This window comes from Eumetopias jubatus, unplaced genomic scaffold (genome assembly GCF_037043125.1).
Source record: "Eumetopias jubatus isolate StellerSeaLion01/CBP00866 unplaced genomic scaffold, mEumJub1_p1.0 scaffold_3, whole genome shotgun sequence".
Taxonomy (NCBI): Eukaryota; Metazoa; Chordata; class Mammalia; order Carnivora; family Otariidae; genus Eumetopias; species Eumetopias jubatus.
In genome coordinates, this window is record NW_028274809.1 from 94,097,500 (window position 1) to 94,113,268 (window position 15,769).

General features: G+C 35.6%; 1 protein-coding gene across 4 annotated transcripts in view; it reads right to left on the reverse strand.

Moving 5' to 3' along the window:
* Positions 1-551: 551 nt before the first annotated feature.
* The window catches only part of CCNT2 (cyclin T2), a 40,655-nt gene continuing 25,437 nt past the window's right edge, over positions 552-15,769 (reverse strand). The window contains exons 1-5 of one of the 4 annotated variants that reach the window (XM_028101257.2): positions 13,943-14,975; positions 13,777-13,822; positions 12,030-12,193; positions 7,978-8,048; positions 552-7,461 (exon numbers count right to left, since the gene is read on the reverse strand). In XM_028101257.2, coding sequence (XP_027957058.1) covers positions 6,034-7,461; positions 7,978-8,048; positions 12,030-12,193; positions 13,777-13,822; positions 13,943-14,003 — 1,770 coding nt within the window. In that variant the 5' untranslated portion in view covers positions 14,004-14,975 and the 3' untranslated portion in view covers positions 552-6,033. Of the gene's footprint in view, positions 7,462-7,977; positions 8,049-12,029; positions 12,194-13,457; positions 13,823-13,942; positions 14,976-15,769 lie in introns of those variants that run through there. The other 3 variants (XM_028101256.2, XM_028101255.1, XR_003608817.2) reach the window with 3 other exon arrangements.

The following is a 15,769-nucleotide window of genomic DNA, read 5'->3' on the forward strand; positions in this document are numbered from 1 at the left end:
ATTAACAGAGTGCACAACTGGAATGGCAAACAATTCTGAGGAAAAGCTCAAGTACTTTGTCCTACGGACATCACTTCTCACACTTGTGCAAAACTAGGGCTGGATTCATCCGTAGAGTAATTGCTCTTATGGATTATAACTTGAAAGGCTAAAACAAAACTCAAACCTAAGACTGACCTGGGGTATATGCCCTGACACTTGTAAGGTCTAAAAGCTCTTAATTTCATGGCAATAAAAGAAGAACCCTTTCATCCGTGAGGCTCTTCACTGCTTTGGAGGGTGGTACTGGGGAGGGCGAAGAAGGCAGTTCATACAGCAGAGCTCAAACAAAAATGTACAACTGTTTTCATTATATTGAGAACAGCAGGGCAAAAAAAGAGGGAAGAAACAATGGAGTAGGATGTATTACAAAACGGAATTACTAACTTCAGTAAGGTGGAATTGACAGACTTTGTTATGTTCCGAAATAAAACTCATGCAATTTATCATATGCTAATACAACAAGCCCTTACTGGTGTTATCAACAGAAGATTAAGACAACTCTCTTTCAATTGATTTCAAAACATTTATTTTACATTTAGGCTTAAGATGCATTTTAGAGAAAGTAACTTTTCTATCCTAGTTTTATTAAAGCCACTGCATGGCTTCAATTTTCTTTAAAGGAGAAGGTGCGGGTAAATCGGTGGGGAAGGCAAGGGGTTGGAGAGAGCAGCAATAATAAAGCAGTTTATGATTAAGTATTTTTTCATGGATAACGCCCCTTCCAAATGACTGCAATTCCTCTCTGCTTTTTGGGGAGGTGATTCAACAGTTTAACCAAGAAAATCCCGAAGTATGAATTAGAATGAACAACTTAAATTCTGGAAACAGTAAGCATGCAGTTTAATACACACCCAACTTTAATGCACCTGGACTGGATTTCATCATTCCAATAGCTAAAATATACCTCTATCAAGAATCTCCTCAATGCCATCTATTTAGCCTTCCCTGATCGCCCAAACCTTAAACCTCACAACCCTATGAATAGGTAGATTTTGTAGGTAAGGAAATCAAGGCACAAAGTCAAGTAATTCACCGCGAGGACATCAGCTACCAAGTGGTGTGTCTGAGACTAGAATACAGACAATCTTAATGAACTCAAAGGCCACACTCCTTGAAGACTTATTAAGTTACTCAGATAAAGGGAAACTTACATTAAGACCTTATTTCCCAGGGACTGAAAGTTATTTCTGATTCACATTAACAAGACATGTTAGAGCCTTGGATTTACATTTTCAATAAACAAATTTTATTAATAATTCCTCGTAATAGATACTGTCCTGAAATTCTGTAACTAATTAAATTCATGCCACACACACACATTCCTGTTTTGGATTTTCTATCAGCAAACATCCTATTCAACAGTCCTTGGGGGTTTTGAGCATATTCAGAAAACAAAATCCCAATCATTGCAGACAACAAACGAGTACAGGTGAAGTTTTTCAAACCAAGTGAAGCTGCTTGAAAAATACACCTTAAAAGAAAGAATGTATTCATTACTCAACAATAGGCAAATCAAACCAACTACTAAACAGGTTTTAAGCGAGGTTTCCTCCCAAAAGTTGGAAATAAGGGAATTAGCTCTCAGAATTTCCTCTGGGGTTAAAGGATCACAGTGAATGGGTGAACTCACCTTTATGAAAACAGAATTACTCCTAGCCATACAACAACCTTCAATGTATCTTGCTTATCGACCTATTCTAAAGAACCTGTCAGCCGAAAATAGATACTAGTAAATTATAAAGAACAGAAAAAGAGGAGTCACAGAAGCAAAAGCTCGCTGTGCCCAAATCGACACTGTAGAATAAAAAATGGATGCATGGCCAATCAGACCTAAAACACTGGGCATTCCAGACCCACTGGCAAGATCATCTCTACTATAAAGGCAAACTTCCCTTACAAAATAAGTGCACTTCTAATTTGGCTTACAGCAATCAAATTTCAGATATTAGAGGAATTGTGAATTCTCAAATTAATACATTGGTATCATAACTTGGTACCCTAGGAGGGCAGAGACAGAATGTGCTGTTTTCCAATGCAAAGATCCCCATCTAAATCAGCCTACCATAAATACACGGGCACACAAGATTAGCAAGTATCATTCTGTGAGCTCAGTTAACGCGTTTCCTGGGTGTGGGATTCACTGATCCTTCATCTGGGTAAATGCAGTTAGTTAACCCTACTGCCTCCCAAGAAAGCCTCTTGAGCAAAAGATTGCTAAATCAAAGATTCTTCACGAGAGCTCTCAAATTTTTCTCAGCAGAGATCTTAAAAGTCACCTAGCAATTTAAGCACAGAAGTAGCTAAAGAAACAATTGCTTACTGTTTAGATAAAATGTGGAAATGGTGAGATATTTTGAGAATATAACTGTCTTCCTTCAGAGCTACTACCATGTTAAAAAAAAAAAAAACAAATCCTCCTTACTTATTTCCACAGTAAATGCAAAATACCCTAACATCTAATCGACCCAAGATACTTCTACAGTACACAAGTCATGCATAAGTATGCACTGGTTTATTTCTAAGGTTGGTTATGGAATAAAACCCAGCAATTTAAATTCTCAAATATAACCAAAAAATGTGCTTAAAATGCTAGGAAAGGCAATTGGTAACTAACAAAAACATTTAAAATTTGGTTCTCTGAAGAAGACCAGTCATTTCTTTAGGTCAAGGAAGACAGACCAAAGAAAAAAAGAAAGGTATTCTACCTAATTATAATCTGTTGGTACAAAGTCATGCAAGCACCTCTCATGATATTCCACATGAAACCACGGATATATCATGGTAGAAATCTGGACTCAACAACTCTAACCAGAATGCACCTGCACACACAGAGGAAGATCAACATGCATCCGTAACTGCTTTCAAAGACAAACCTAAGAAACAAACTTCAGGTTCAACAACAAAAGGGAATTGGGACATTTTGCAAGGTCTTACCGCTAAAGGATACCGCTAAAGTTTGGTACAGCAGGCCTTCCAAGAATGTTTCAGTGAAAAAACACTCTGCTTTTTGGTTCTGAAAACATATTTTAAAGTAGCTAAGGCATATATTTAGGGGGCACAGCTCAATACTGGAAAACTACTTAAAGAGGTAGAAGTTAAGCCTTACTAAGCAATGTGCTTCTGCATAAAGGTAACAAAACTATGATCTAGGGAAAAGACAACTGAAAAATGAATCACTCTTTTAAAGGATGTTTAAAGATAATGCTTTTTAATATTTCAAATATTAAAAAAAATCTCATCAAAAATGTAAATCACCTTAACAGTACTTTGCACATGTGGAATTTCATACCTAAATTTGATGATAATATTTTGGTTTATTTATGGCTACTTACAAGAAGACTCAATAATAATGTCCATTCATTGGAGTCTTTTTCTTTGGTTGAGCCTATTGGGACCAGGCTGATGAACTATTTTATGCAAATGAGATGGGGAAAGCAAATTAATGGTAGTATGAGTAATAGGGTTTTTCATTTAATGGAAATGAAACTTAAAAGGATTTTCATATTCATCCCCATGGTGGTTTTAGAACCTATAATCCTCTTCAGAGGTTAAAGAGTTTGAATAGCTCACACAATCCTGTACAAATTACAACTGGCTGCCCTTTAATAAATAAAGTCATTGTAAAGAATTACATTTACAGAGTGAAAAGTGAATACATAGCATTTCAAATTCAATTTTGGAAGTACTAATAAGTACTGACCCATAACAATATATACTAGCTACCTTTTAAACTGTCCATCATTAGCACCAATAAAGATTCAACAAAATTACCTTTATTCCCACATCTCAAAACAATTCTGCAAATTCTTAGTGAAGTTTAAGTGTAGTCACAGACCTTAAATATTCACATTGTTTTCTATGTCATACTGAAAATAAGTTCACTACTTTTTTGGATATTCTTTACAAAATCTTATTAAAATTCCTGGTATTATCATCCCCCATTATACAGTAGCACGACCACCCTATGTCGTTTCACATGATAGCTCCTTAGAGGTTTCACATCTAAATTACCAAGAACAAAACCCTTCCCCGCCCTCATCTTGCACTCAGTTTAATTCTATACTAGTCCTCGGATTATGTACCACTGTAAAAGTATAACTGTATCAAAATTACCATGTTTATGGATACAATAATATGCCATACAGAGCAACAAAGTTACATGTAATGACAAAGATTACTAAAGTTATGCAAGACAAAGAACAAATGTTAGGACATGCTAGCTAGGCAAAGTCCCTAGAAAGAGGCTCCTAGTATCCTAAATTCAAATAACATTGACAAAATAATGAACAATTATCTTAAAAAAATTATAAAGCTACTGGCAAATTAGGTAATCGCTAAATAAAGGTAGAGCACGAGATTAAATGCTCTAATATTTACAACTGCAACATACTTGAGTAAAATTACAATTGTGCACATATCAGTGGCTTTGTAACAAAAATAATTCATATACATAGAAGAAAAAATTAAGACAGTTTTCAGTTCAACGAAAAGTTGAAAATTCACCCCATCTAAAGACACTCAACAGCTCAAAGATTTACCACAGAATAAATTCAAGATTAGCTGATAAACCGGAGCCACATTACTGGTGTTTAAGACAGATTTTAAACAAGTTAAAGTCTACTGTTTGTTCAGAAGTTAGATGACTGTGCAAACTTGACCTCAACAGGAATATACTGAGATGTGCAAACAAATGTAAAACCTCCACTAGCTTGTTTACCTGGAGGCTAACCCTTTTTTCTCACAGAGCTTCCTGATAACAACCATAAGCTATAAATACAGGTACAATGCACAGTCAGTGATCTTTTCTTTTTATTTATTGTTAGAATATAAAACAACTGAGAGAGCAACAGGTAATTTCGTTTCTATAAGGAAGACTGCATTTACCTGAAAAAGAAATATGGCATCACACACAAACACACTTCATGGGAGGAGTATGTTTAAGAATATGGTGTCATTCTGAACACTAAAGGAAAAGCAATCCCTGTTTACTGTTAAAATATGTAGTGTTAAAATTCTTTATTTAGGAAAAAAACTTACTAGTTCTTCACTATATAAGTTTTGTGGATTAAGTTTTCAAATCACAGTAATCTACATAACCATTATTAACAGCTCTGTGTTTATAGTACTGCAACAAGCCGACAAACATTTCAAATGCACTTCACATCAAGAGTATGTAAACTTTATTTTTTCCTCTTCAAGCCTTCAGAAAATTAGGGGCTATTTCAGCAGCCAACCTGGTCAGAAGCTCTGAAGGCAAAAGTTCAGTGCCTCACAGTGTAAATACATGACCATCTGTGGCACTGCATACCCATCTGGTAGTGAAGTGTCCCCCTTCAGTGGCTTCCAGTAAGGCCTAGAGTTTAAGGTTAACATGAAAAAGTGCCACCTTTGTTTTAGATTAGTGATGGACTCTGACAAGATAAAATAAAGTTATATCGTTATACTTACAAGCAGCTCCAATCCTGAGTATTTATGGTAATATCTAAACATACAAAAATGTATGTACATTTTTCTCCACTTTCTTGTAAACAGTTGTCAGTACACTGTTTTATCCCTTTATCATTGAAACATGCAAATCATACATACAAGTATAAATACACAAAAGAAACCAATTTACACTCATTCAAAAGCCAAGCAACAACAACAACAAAAACAGCTACAGTATTCAAATTATAAATAATGAATGCTTGAGGCATCTTATATTCCTAGAAGCAGCCAGCCATTCATCCTAATGTTCTTAGCTGCAATTGTGGAAATACTGAGTTTTGCACCTTCCATGCTTTTACAGTATTTTTAACACTATCATATGTGGAGATAAAGACTTGTTTACTATCATCTCTTCTTTTCAGAATGAAGAATAAAGCAGCACTTACAAATATTGATACAGTGGCAGCAAGAGCAGGTGTTACCACTGCTAGATCAGGAGAAAGTTTTCCATTCTAACCATTTTTAAATTAGAAAAGTAAAGGAAAAATGGACCTAACCAAATGATCACATGTTCATCCCTTGGGCACTTAACAGCGAGTCCAGCATGTCGAATGTGTCTTTGTAGTCCATATGCTGGCTGTTTGCACTGTACTCGTGATTGACATCAGGACCGTGGGTCTCCACTGGCTTCTTGTCCAGTTTCACGAGGGTGCTGAGATGTCCGTAGCCCACCTGGTATGTGACAGGGGGAGGAGGGGGTAAGGGATGGTTAAAAACAGAGTTGTGAGAGGATATATACTGCTTAACAGAGGAGGAAGAACTAGATGAACTACCTGAACTTTTGGAACTTTTGCTCATTTTGGAGTGGTGGTTGTGAGATGCATCATTGACATGCAGCTTCTTCCTTGAAGAGCTGGAACTAGAGGAAATGCCATCACTGCTCAGGCCGATGGGACTCCTCAGAACAGTGGGTGGTATTCCATCAGCACTGTGTTTACTGCCACCACTGCTGCCGCCACTATGTGAATGGGAATGCTTGTGACTGCTAGGGTGGTGGCGGTTTGAGGGGTGGTCCTTGTGCTTCTCCTTATGGTCTCTGCTAATATGTGGGCTCGAATGCTTGCTCTTCCCACTGCCCTCATCGGAAGAGCTGTGTCTTTCTGAGGAAGACACTTTGATTTTCATTTTCAGTTCTTCTTTACTAGCACTCTTATCAGTGGGTGGTATTGGAATCCGTAATTTCAGTGATCCGCTCTTTTCCTTCTTTTCCGCCATGTATTTTTCAGGTTTTTCTGTATTTGTGATGGGAATTTTCATTTTAATGGGAGAAGTGACAGAACTGCTGCTGGCTGGCTGTGACTGCACGTGTTTGTGTTGCTGTTCTACTTGGGCAGCTACATAATGATCTCTTACATCCAGATCAAGGGTTTCTAGCTTACGCTTTTCTCTATATTTATCTAAAGACATTTTCTGAGGAATTACTCCAGGAGTAGCAGAAATTGGCCCGTGGTGTTTACTGCTCCCTGCTTTATGAGCATATTCTTGCTTCATGGATGGATGATCGGAAATTTTGTCCGGTCTGTGATGTAATCCTGAATGGAGTGATATAGAAGGTCCCTGCTGGAAGTTGATGTTGTACTGGGTACCAGACAAAGATGTCTCTTGTTTCTGTGAATACATCTGTTCTGTCCTTGCTGATTCTTGATGTTGAGGCCATTCTTGGTGTGATGATAAACCATAGGAGGTACTTGGCATTCCTGTTGCCAGCATTGACAAATTATCAGATGTATGGCTGTCTTGAACAGAAATATTTCCTGAATTTAGAGGTACTGGTGCAGGGAATGCCGATGTAGATGGTTTCTGAAAACTTGGGTTTGTAGGCACACCAGTAACACTATCTACTAAAATGGAATTCTGGACCAAAGATGAACCAAGAAGTGGTGTTTCTGAAACTTGTCCATCTACTTTTGGTTTCTTAGCCGCCTGATTAGCCTATTTAAATAAAACACAAAAGAAGCAATGACAGCAAAGGAATTTAATACAAATTTCCTTGCTTTATAAAAACCCATATTAAATATATGCAAATAAAATCACCTGGGGTTTAAGGCTTTATGTTGCCAGTAAATAAATGTCTTATTTAGAGGCCCAAAAGAAGGCTATAAAAAGTGGAAACCACTGGTTTCAGAGTTAGATACAGGTTAAATCCTAGCCCAGCATTTGAAAGTAATTTAACTTGTCTAGGCTTTAATTTGCCCATTTGTAAAATAAGGAGAATATTTCCATTATAATCATCGTGAGAATTAAACACACAATTTATAAAGTACTTAACAAAGTCCACTGGACACAGCAGTTGAATAATCTATGAGTGTATGCAGCTTACAATACACTGTAATTATCTAGGAATACTGGAAATAAGGATATTTAACCAAAAAATTCAAACTGGTTAGCTATGTAATTGTTAGATAAGCGACAAACTGATATTCTATTAAACCCTGCCAATTCTCTTACCCTCCAGTTTCGAATCCTCTTCAACCTACTAGGTGTTTTCTCCAATATTTGTAGAAACTCATGTGTTAGCTCTAAAAATAAAATTTAAATTTAAAACTTAGAAGGTGTCTTTAGGATTTATATTTCTCTCAAGTGGGCAATATTAAAAAGGGGCCTCACGAGTTCATCTACTTCACTGTCACCCTTCTATTCAACCTTCAGCAAATATAGAAGTAGACACAGATCTGAACTGCTCTTTTCAAAGATGAATTCTTAAAAAAAAAAAAAAAAATCACTCTCCCCCCACACTCATGCTTACTCAGGATCTCTGGAAAATTTTGTAGCATTGAAATTCCCCCCAAATAGAAAGTCTTCATTAGGCAAACATCATAGTAACAATTATTGCAGGCAAGATCTATCAATAGATTCTTTAAAATTAATGGACAAAAGTTTGAGGAAAAAGAAGGTATCTGTGTGTAATCCTAAAATACCTTCCTCAAGATATTTAATTACAAAGAGAAGACCAGTAACTTTACAATGGAGAAACTCAGCAGATATCACCTTAACCAAGTGATCAGAGTTATTATTACCAGTAATAAGGTATACCCTTTGAGAAAAACAAAACAAAACAAACAACCCTTGATATATGATGTAGTCCTTGATAAGATGCACAGGGTAAAGTACAACCCATTTCCCATTTCTGTGGTATTCTTGCCAAAAATACACAATTTCAATCTAATATTGAAAAACATTAAACCCCAACTGAGGAACATTCTATACTATAACTGACCATTATTATTTTTTTTTTAAGATTTTATTTATTTGAAAGAGAAGAGACCACGTGTGTGCACAAGCAGGGGGAGTGGCAGAGAGAGAGGGAGAAGCAGACTCTCCGCTGAGCAGGGAGCCTGATGTGGGGCTTGATCCCAGAATCCTGGGGTCATGACCTGAGCCGAAGACAGACGCTTAACCGACTGAGCCACCTTGGCGCCCCCGACTGTTATTTTTCAAAGTGTCAAGGTCACAAAAGAAAATGAATGACAGAAAAACTGACATAATTTAGAAGAGATTTAAGGAGCATTTCAAGCAAATGGAACACAGGATCCTAGAAGAGAAAAACTGAGGACATCAGATAAAACCTATAGTTAGGTAATAATATTGTAATAATGTTAATCTCTTGGTTTTGATAATCATGTATATAAGATGTTAACATTAGAGAAACCAGGTAAAGGGTATATAGAAACTGTACTATTCCGTAGTTTAAGTTTAAAATTATTTCAGTGTTAAATGAAAAAAATTCCTCCATCTATACTCAAGATTCCTAGTAATATTAACATATTAGTAAAACCACCCTGGTCATATATTTTTACCTCACTTTTTTCTTAAATTTGGGATTACAGTGAGATGACTCACTTTTCCAAGGCAGTGCAGTGATGAATTCTACTTTCCTAACCCCAAAATAGTGCCATTAATAAAGCTATTGACCACTCAAGACAAATATTCATACCAAATGAATTACAAAATGTAATATCAATAATGCCAATTCAGCAGAGACTACATAGATTCATTTATTATTTTTTAGCATACACAGTAAGCTTCTCTATAAATGATTCTAGGCAAATATGCCAAGACTGATACTGAAAATTCAGACAATACGAAATTTTTCTTGAAGCAAAAAATATGCAAAACCTCGGCACTTATATGTTCATAAGCTGTGACAACTTAAACCTGCTCAAGATTCATGAACTTTTTGATCCAATTTGAATGAAAACAATCTAATGCCTGGACTACCATTCTTCCTAATCTGAAAAAACCCCCACCTTTTTCTACTTGGACACTTAAGAATCTGTCAAATAATCACTGCTAATCTATTAGTTATGTGCACAAAAATCACAGATGATGCTTAAAATAGAGCTTTTCCCTTCAAAGCTACTATACAGAAAAAAATTCAAAATGCAAAAAACACATGAGGGTTTGTTATTAATCAGAAAATAAAAACTCTGCCAAGCAACAAATGTTACAGGTAGGCCAAGTCCAAGCCAATGGTGTTTTTCCAAGTATTTAAATGAATTATTTTAGTGAACACTGATGCTTAAACACCAGGCTAAAATTGAGATATATCTTAATATCTTAAACTGTTACTTTTCTCTTTTTATTTTTGTGATTAAAAGACAGAGAAAGACTGCTATATGAAATGGTGAAATTGTCAATGTCTTAAATGTCCCAGATTCCTACTCAGTGGCTCTCCAAATGAGTAACAGACTTGAGCCTTTTCAGAATGAAAGCAGAGAGATTATTTAGGTGGCCCTTGCTGTGTCAAAAAACCCAACTTTAACTATAACTTAAGAGCAGTGTTAAGAGGCAGATTACTTGCTTTTTGTGAACTTTTGTTTTAGGATCATGTATATAAACTTTATCTTATCTGTTAACTGCTGAAGTAAGATGGTGGCATAGATAAACTAATTTTCAAGTCGTAGATGAAAAAAGCCCCCACTTTTAGAAGATGCCATTTCAACTTATTTAAGATTTCCTTCTCTCATTTTTTTAAAAAGATTTTAATTTGAGGGAGGGTGGGGAGAACACAGAAGGAGAGTGAGAGAGAGAAGCAGATTCCCCGCTGAGCAGAGAGCCTGACCTGGGGCTCAATCCCAGGACCCTGAGATCATGACCTGAGCCGAAGGCAGCCGCTTAACTGACTAAGCCACCCAGGGGCCCCTCCCTTCTCTCTTGTTAAAATTTAAAAACAAAACAAAACAAAACAAAACAAAAAAACCCCTCTGGCGACGTAAGGAAAAGAGCATAATCATGTGGCATGAAATATATACTCTGCGAGAAATTTTTCAGGGAAACAAACAAACCAACCCCAAATCAAAAAATCTAAAAAGGAAGCATATTTTACCAGAAAGGTAGGCAATATTACAATTATGACCGGTACCATGTGTTTGTAAATGAACACAGCCACACCCATTCATTTACAGATTGCCCAGGGCTGCTTTGCAGCCCCAGTGGCAGAGTTGTGTAGTTGGCATAGACAGAAGGGCCCATAAACCCTAAAAGAGTTACTTTTAGCCCTTCACAGAAAATGAACATCTAGGTTATAGAAACATGTTGAATTTTATTGGAAGATCACATTCAAAACCCAAAGGGGTCTCTATGTAACAGATGTCCTCAGTAGCAACAGATATAAATCCTATTTTCCCATTAGCTTCAATTTTGCAACAGAAGTTAGGGAAAGCCCACAAAAAGAATAAACTGAAAACCTAACATACCAATTTAGGCGTATCTTCGGTAAGAAATGTAATCTATTTCCTTTCTGAAATCTATAATACTTGGTTAAAATGTCTTAATCCCCAAGAATCTCTCCTACCTCTGGTCAGCCTCTCTTTTCTCTTACCAGAGAAATTTCTTATCAGGACACCCAATTACAGGTTCATGATTTATAGATTTTGTACCCCGATTTTCTTTGTCAATTCATATTTAGTAATGCAAGGCAATAATGACACACGTCACTGTCAGTGGAACTACAGAGCAAGGAATGTTACCCTGAAATACCTTTAGCTCACTGCTTCACATGTTCTATAGTAAGTTATAACCGAATACCAACCTATATATAGCATTACAAATCATATATATATTTTTTGAAAAGTCCTGAAGGTTTTAGATATTCATTGGTGGTTAAAACATTTTCAAGGTTTTTTCTTTCTTTTTTTTTGTTTTTTTTCTTTTAGGCTAATGAATCCTTATTTTCATCACATTCACCTGACCATGTGATTATACTTTTTAAAAATCTATTACCAAATTGTTAATATGAAATTGTAGTTACGTTTTTAAGGAGTCTCTTATCTCTTGAAACACAAACTGAAATATTAATAGCTGAAGAGATATTTGGGATTAATATCAAAATAACTGCAGAGGGAGGGGGAAATGTTGGAGCGGCCAGAACTGGTAACTGTTCACTTAAGTATGAGTCACAGGGATTCGCTTTTTTTCAAACCTATACAAAAAGTAGGCAGACTTTTTCCATACAAAAAAATGTTTTCAATGTAGAAAAGGATTTATTTTTCTCTACTTACCATCTAGTAATTCTAGAGTAACTGTAGGATCCACATATTCCCACCAATGTTTTCCATCAGTTGACACAGGAATCTCCCAATTGGACCATTTGCAAGCCAAATGAATACACACACATGCTATCACTGTTGGTTTGTACTGAAGACAGAAGGTGGTAAGGTGGAGACTGTTGTAGAGCAGGTTTGAAAACGAAGAACCATAGTAATTCAAATATGTAAAACAAAGAAAAATATTTACCAATAAGATTAGAGCAAAAACATAAAGATTTTCTTTTTTAAGTCTACAGTACAAAACCTTATTAAATTAAAAACTAGCACTATAGTTATAAAATTCTAATACTAAAAAACCTACATAGATTATGAGTATTCTCTACATTCTGACTCCCCAGATCATTATACTATTATTTTATTAAGACTACTAATATATTACTATTTCTAAATTTTGAAGTATTTTTACTTCTTCATAAAAGGAGAAGACACTGTATTTCCAATAATCAGCATATAACATTTTAATTTTTTTGTAGTATTTTTGTTTCTTTTGTAATGTCATGGCAAAAAAGTAAAGAAAAAGCAGAAGACTGTAAAATTGACAAAGTAATTTCAACATCACATTATAGAATCAGGAATTCTACCATTTGATGTGGGTTAACAAACATAATTCTCAGAGAATATAACACTTATCTATGTAAACCTCTGTCTTCTTTTCAGCAAAGCCACAGAGAAAACTTACCTTTTGGTGAACAGCTTCAAGGCCCAATGCTGCTAAGTACTAGAAAAATGCTACCTTTCTCCTTCTACTATATGCCCCAAACTGGGCATGTAACATGTTACAGCTAGCTTTTTCTAATGAAAGTTTTATATTTAGTACTTTGTTTTTCAAAATTCCTAGGGATAGAGATTAAATCCCAACAACATATACCTAAGAAAATATATTGGTATTTGCCAATCCAAAGCTTTACATAAAACTTAACAGTGTCACAAGAAATTAAGGACCACACAATGCTAGTTTGGTCCCCTCCTCCCGAATGACCCATTTAAAAAACAAATTTAAGGCATTAATATAACCAACCCAGAACAGAATTATCTATTAGATATTAAAGGCTTTAAAAAATTATTCTTCCAGTTCAGTTCAGAATTGATGAAAAATGTTTATCAAGAGCAAACCCACAACACTTTTTTCTTTATGTAAACTGAAAAGGAAGTAAGTTTTTTTAAAGTAAAAATTGTACTTAGTCAAATCTAGGCACTGACAGGACGTGGCTACTTCTGATTTACAACTAGTGGGTATTATCTGGAAAAAAAACCCAAGTTATATAAATTTTATTAAAAAAAACTTTTATGATTATTTTAAAGTTAAAACTGGATCAATGTGAAATTTAAAAAAATTGTCATTTAACTATAATTGTAAACTAGAAATAGCTTTATACTTACCAAGTTGCTCGAATTTCTACGTTAAGTTTAGCTCTTTGTAATCTTTAGCTGCTATTCAGGCTACCAATTTTAGACTTATGCACTCACAAATCGAGAATATGTCATCAGAAAGCACCACTACACTTCACAATGTGCATTTAACCCCTCTGTGCCAAAAGTCCCTTGTACAATACACCGCAAAGCAGACAGGAAGGTACCACCACAGTAGATGGTCCAGTCTCCTGTTGCAACAAGGGTAAGAGACACATTGAGGGGGCCCTGCATTAAAGGAAGCTATAGTGTGCTACAACAGTGCAACAAAGAGGGTCAGGATAACAACCTGTTGGTAGCCATGAAATAGGATGTCTGTGCCAAATCCTTGCTTGCTGTAAGAAAAGAAAAAAAAAACGAAGACAATACTATCAGCTTTAATGTGCTACCATCAAAAAGTTCTCAACACAACAAAAACTTCAAAGTTTTGTACACAAAAAGTAAATTTTACTTACTACTTACAAATATCACAAGAGCGCCATCATTTTCTATACTACTGAAAATCTTCAACAACATTCACTCAAATGTTTCTTGCTATCCCCCAAAGATCTGAGAAACAAGCCGATTTGCTTTTAGCTAGCCAGTTACAAGGGCTAAACTTGTTACTAAGTTAAGCATCTAGTCAGCTAAAAGTTGCAATAAAGCATTCTCCTGGATTTAAAAAAAAAAAAGAAGAAGAAGAAGAAGAAAAGATTTTGAAGTCTAATACAAAATACAAAGAGTTGCCTGCCAGACTTAATCCTCAGTCATCATATTTAAGTTGGCTTAAGTACTTCCATCCAAAGAAAAGAAAACAAAACCCCCACCCCCCCAAACTCAAGAGAGCACAAACTGCTCAGTTTTTCATGCTACTAAGCATCAACAAGGAATAAACAACCTAGACACATCCTAAGGGCATAGATATAGAAAACTCCACTGCATATATTTTTCTTACAGAATCCAATGGTCAACTTTAAAAGATATAAGTACTCCGGGGAATCAGGATGCTTCAACACTGGTCCCCAAAGGAAAAGCAATTTTTACCAACTAGCTTTTAAGACATTGTAATTGAAAACAGTCCCCCGCTCACTTTATCTGATTTCTTATTCTTCCCAAGAGAGATTCTTTTGCTATAATTTCCCTTTTCCCCCAATTACATTCATAATCATCGATGTACCTTTCCCCTCTGCTCACCTAGGATCAGTTCACCTCAACTCACCCCTCTCTAACAGGCCTCAAATTTGCCCTCTATGTTTTTCATGGCACCTGTAATCCCTGCTGCCCCATGTGGATCACCAACATAAGGTATACAAAAGGGATTTGGGCTTAGCAGAGTTGTGCTAAGGAAGAGTGTCAAAGCATCAGATGTCTTGGAGGCAGTGTGACTTATGTATGGCATTCTTTCCTGGTGGGGAGGGAAGGAGAAATCACAGAAATGAAAGGTCCCTGTAAAATGACATTAGCCAATTCTGCAGCAAAGTAGCATAATATCAACTTTCTCATGTCAGGGGGGGCGGGGGGGGTCGCGCGAAGAACTTTAAAGAAACCAAACCATTTACCACCCCCCTGCCCCCCAAAGAATCAAAATATGTAGAGAAGGAAGTAAAAATAATTTTAAATTGCCATAGCAGTTTTTACCTCAGAATATATCTAAATTCAATAACCTATTAACAGTGTGCAACAGAGGAAGAATGTAGGAAAAATGTTCGTTAGCTGAAAATTTTAACAGAGCAAAGAAAAACAGACACCAAACATGAAAGAATGTTTTTAAATGGAGTGAAATGTAAACTATAGTTACCTGAAATGTTAGTCAGACAAAATGGAAGTTAAACATATGTAAGATTTGTACTAAAATTTAAGAATTGGTCACATTTTAAGTGTTAACAACAACAAATAAATTAGATTTAAATATTCTGCTTTGGATAAAACATCAAATTTGTAGTTTTTGTGAATTTTTAAAAACTTACTATTCAACTTCGCAAATGAACGGACTTGATGTCTCTAGCTTTAGATATAGGGGAACATGTACAAAAGCTACTGAACTCTGATTATGGATTTTTAAAGAGGACTCAAATTTCACAATGATACTAAGCTGAAAATCAAGTTTCATCTCCTACTAAGTACATAGATATATGTTTTAACCTATATAAATATCTTTTTTCATTAGGCTTAGTTTAAAGCAGTTACATGGCTCCCCATTATTCTGACAAAACAGCTTATTCTTTCAAGTTTTTAGGAAAACTACTCTAAAACTTTTTTTTCTTAATTCAAACATATACACTAGTTATCTAATATAATTCTAT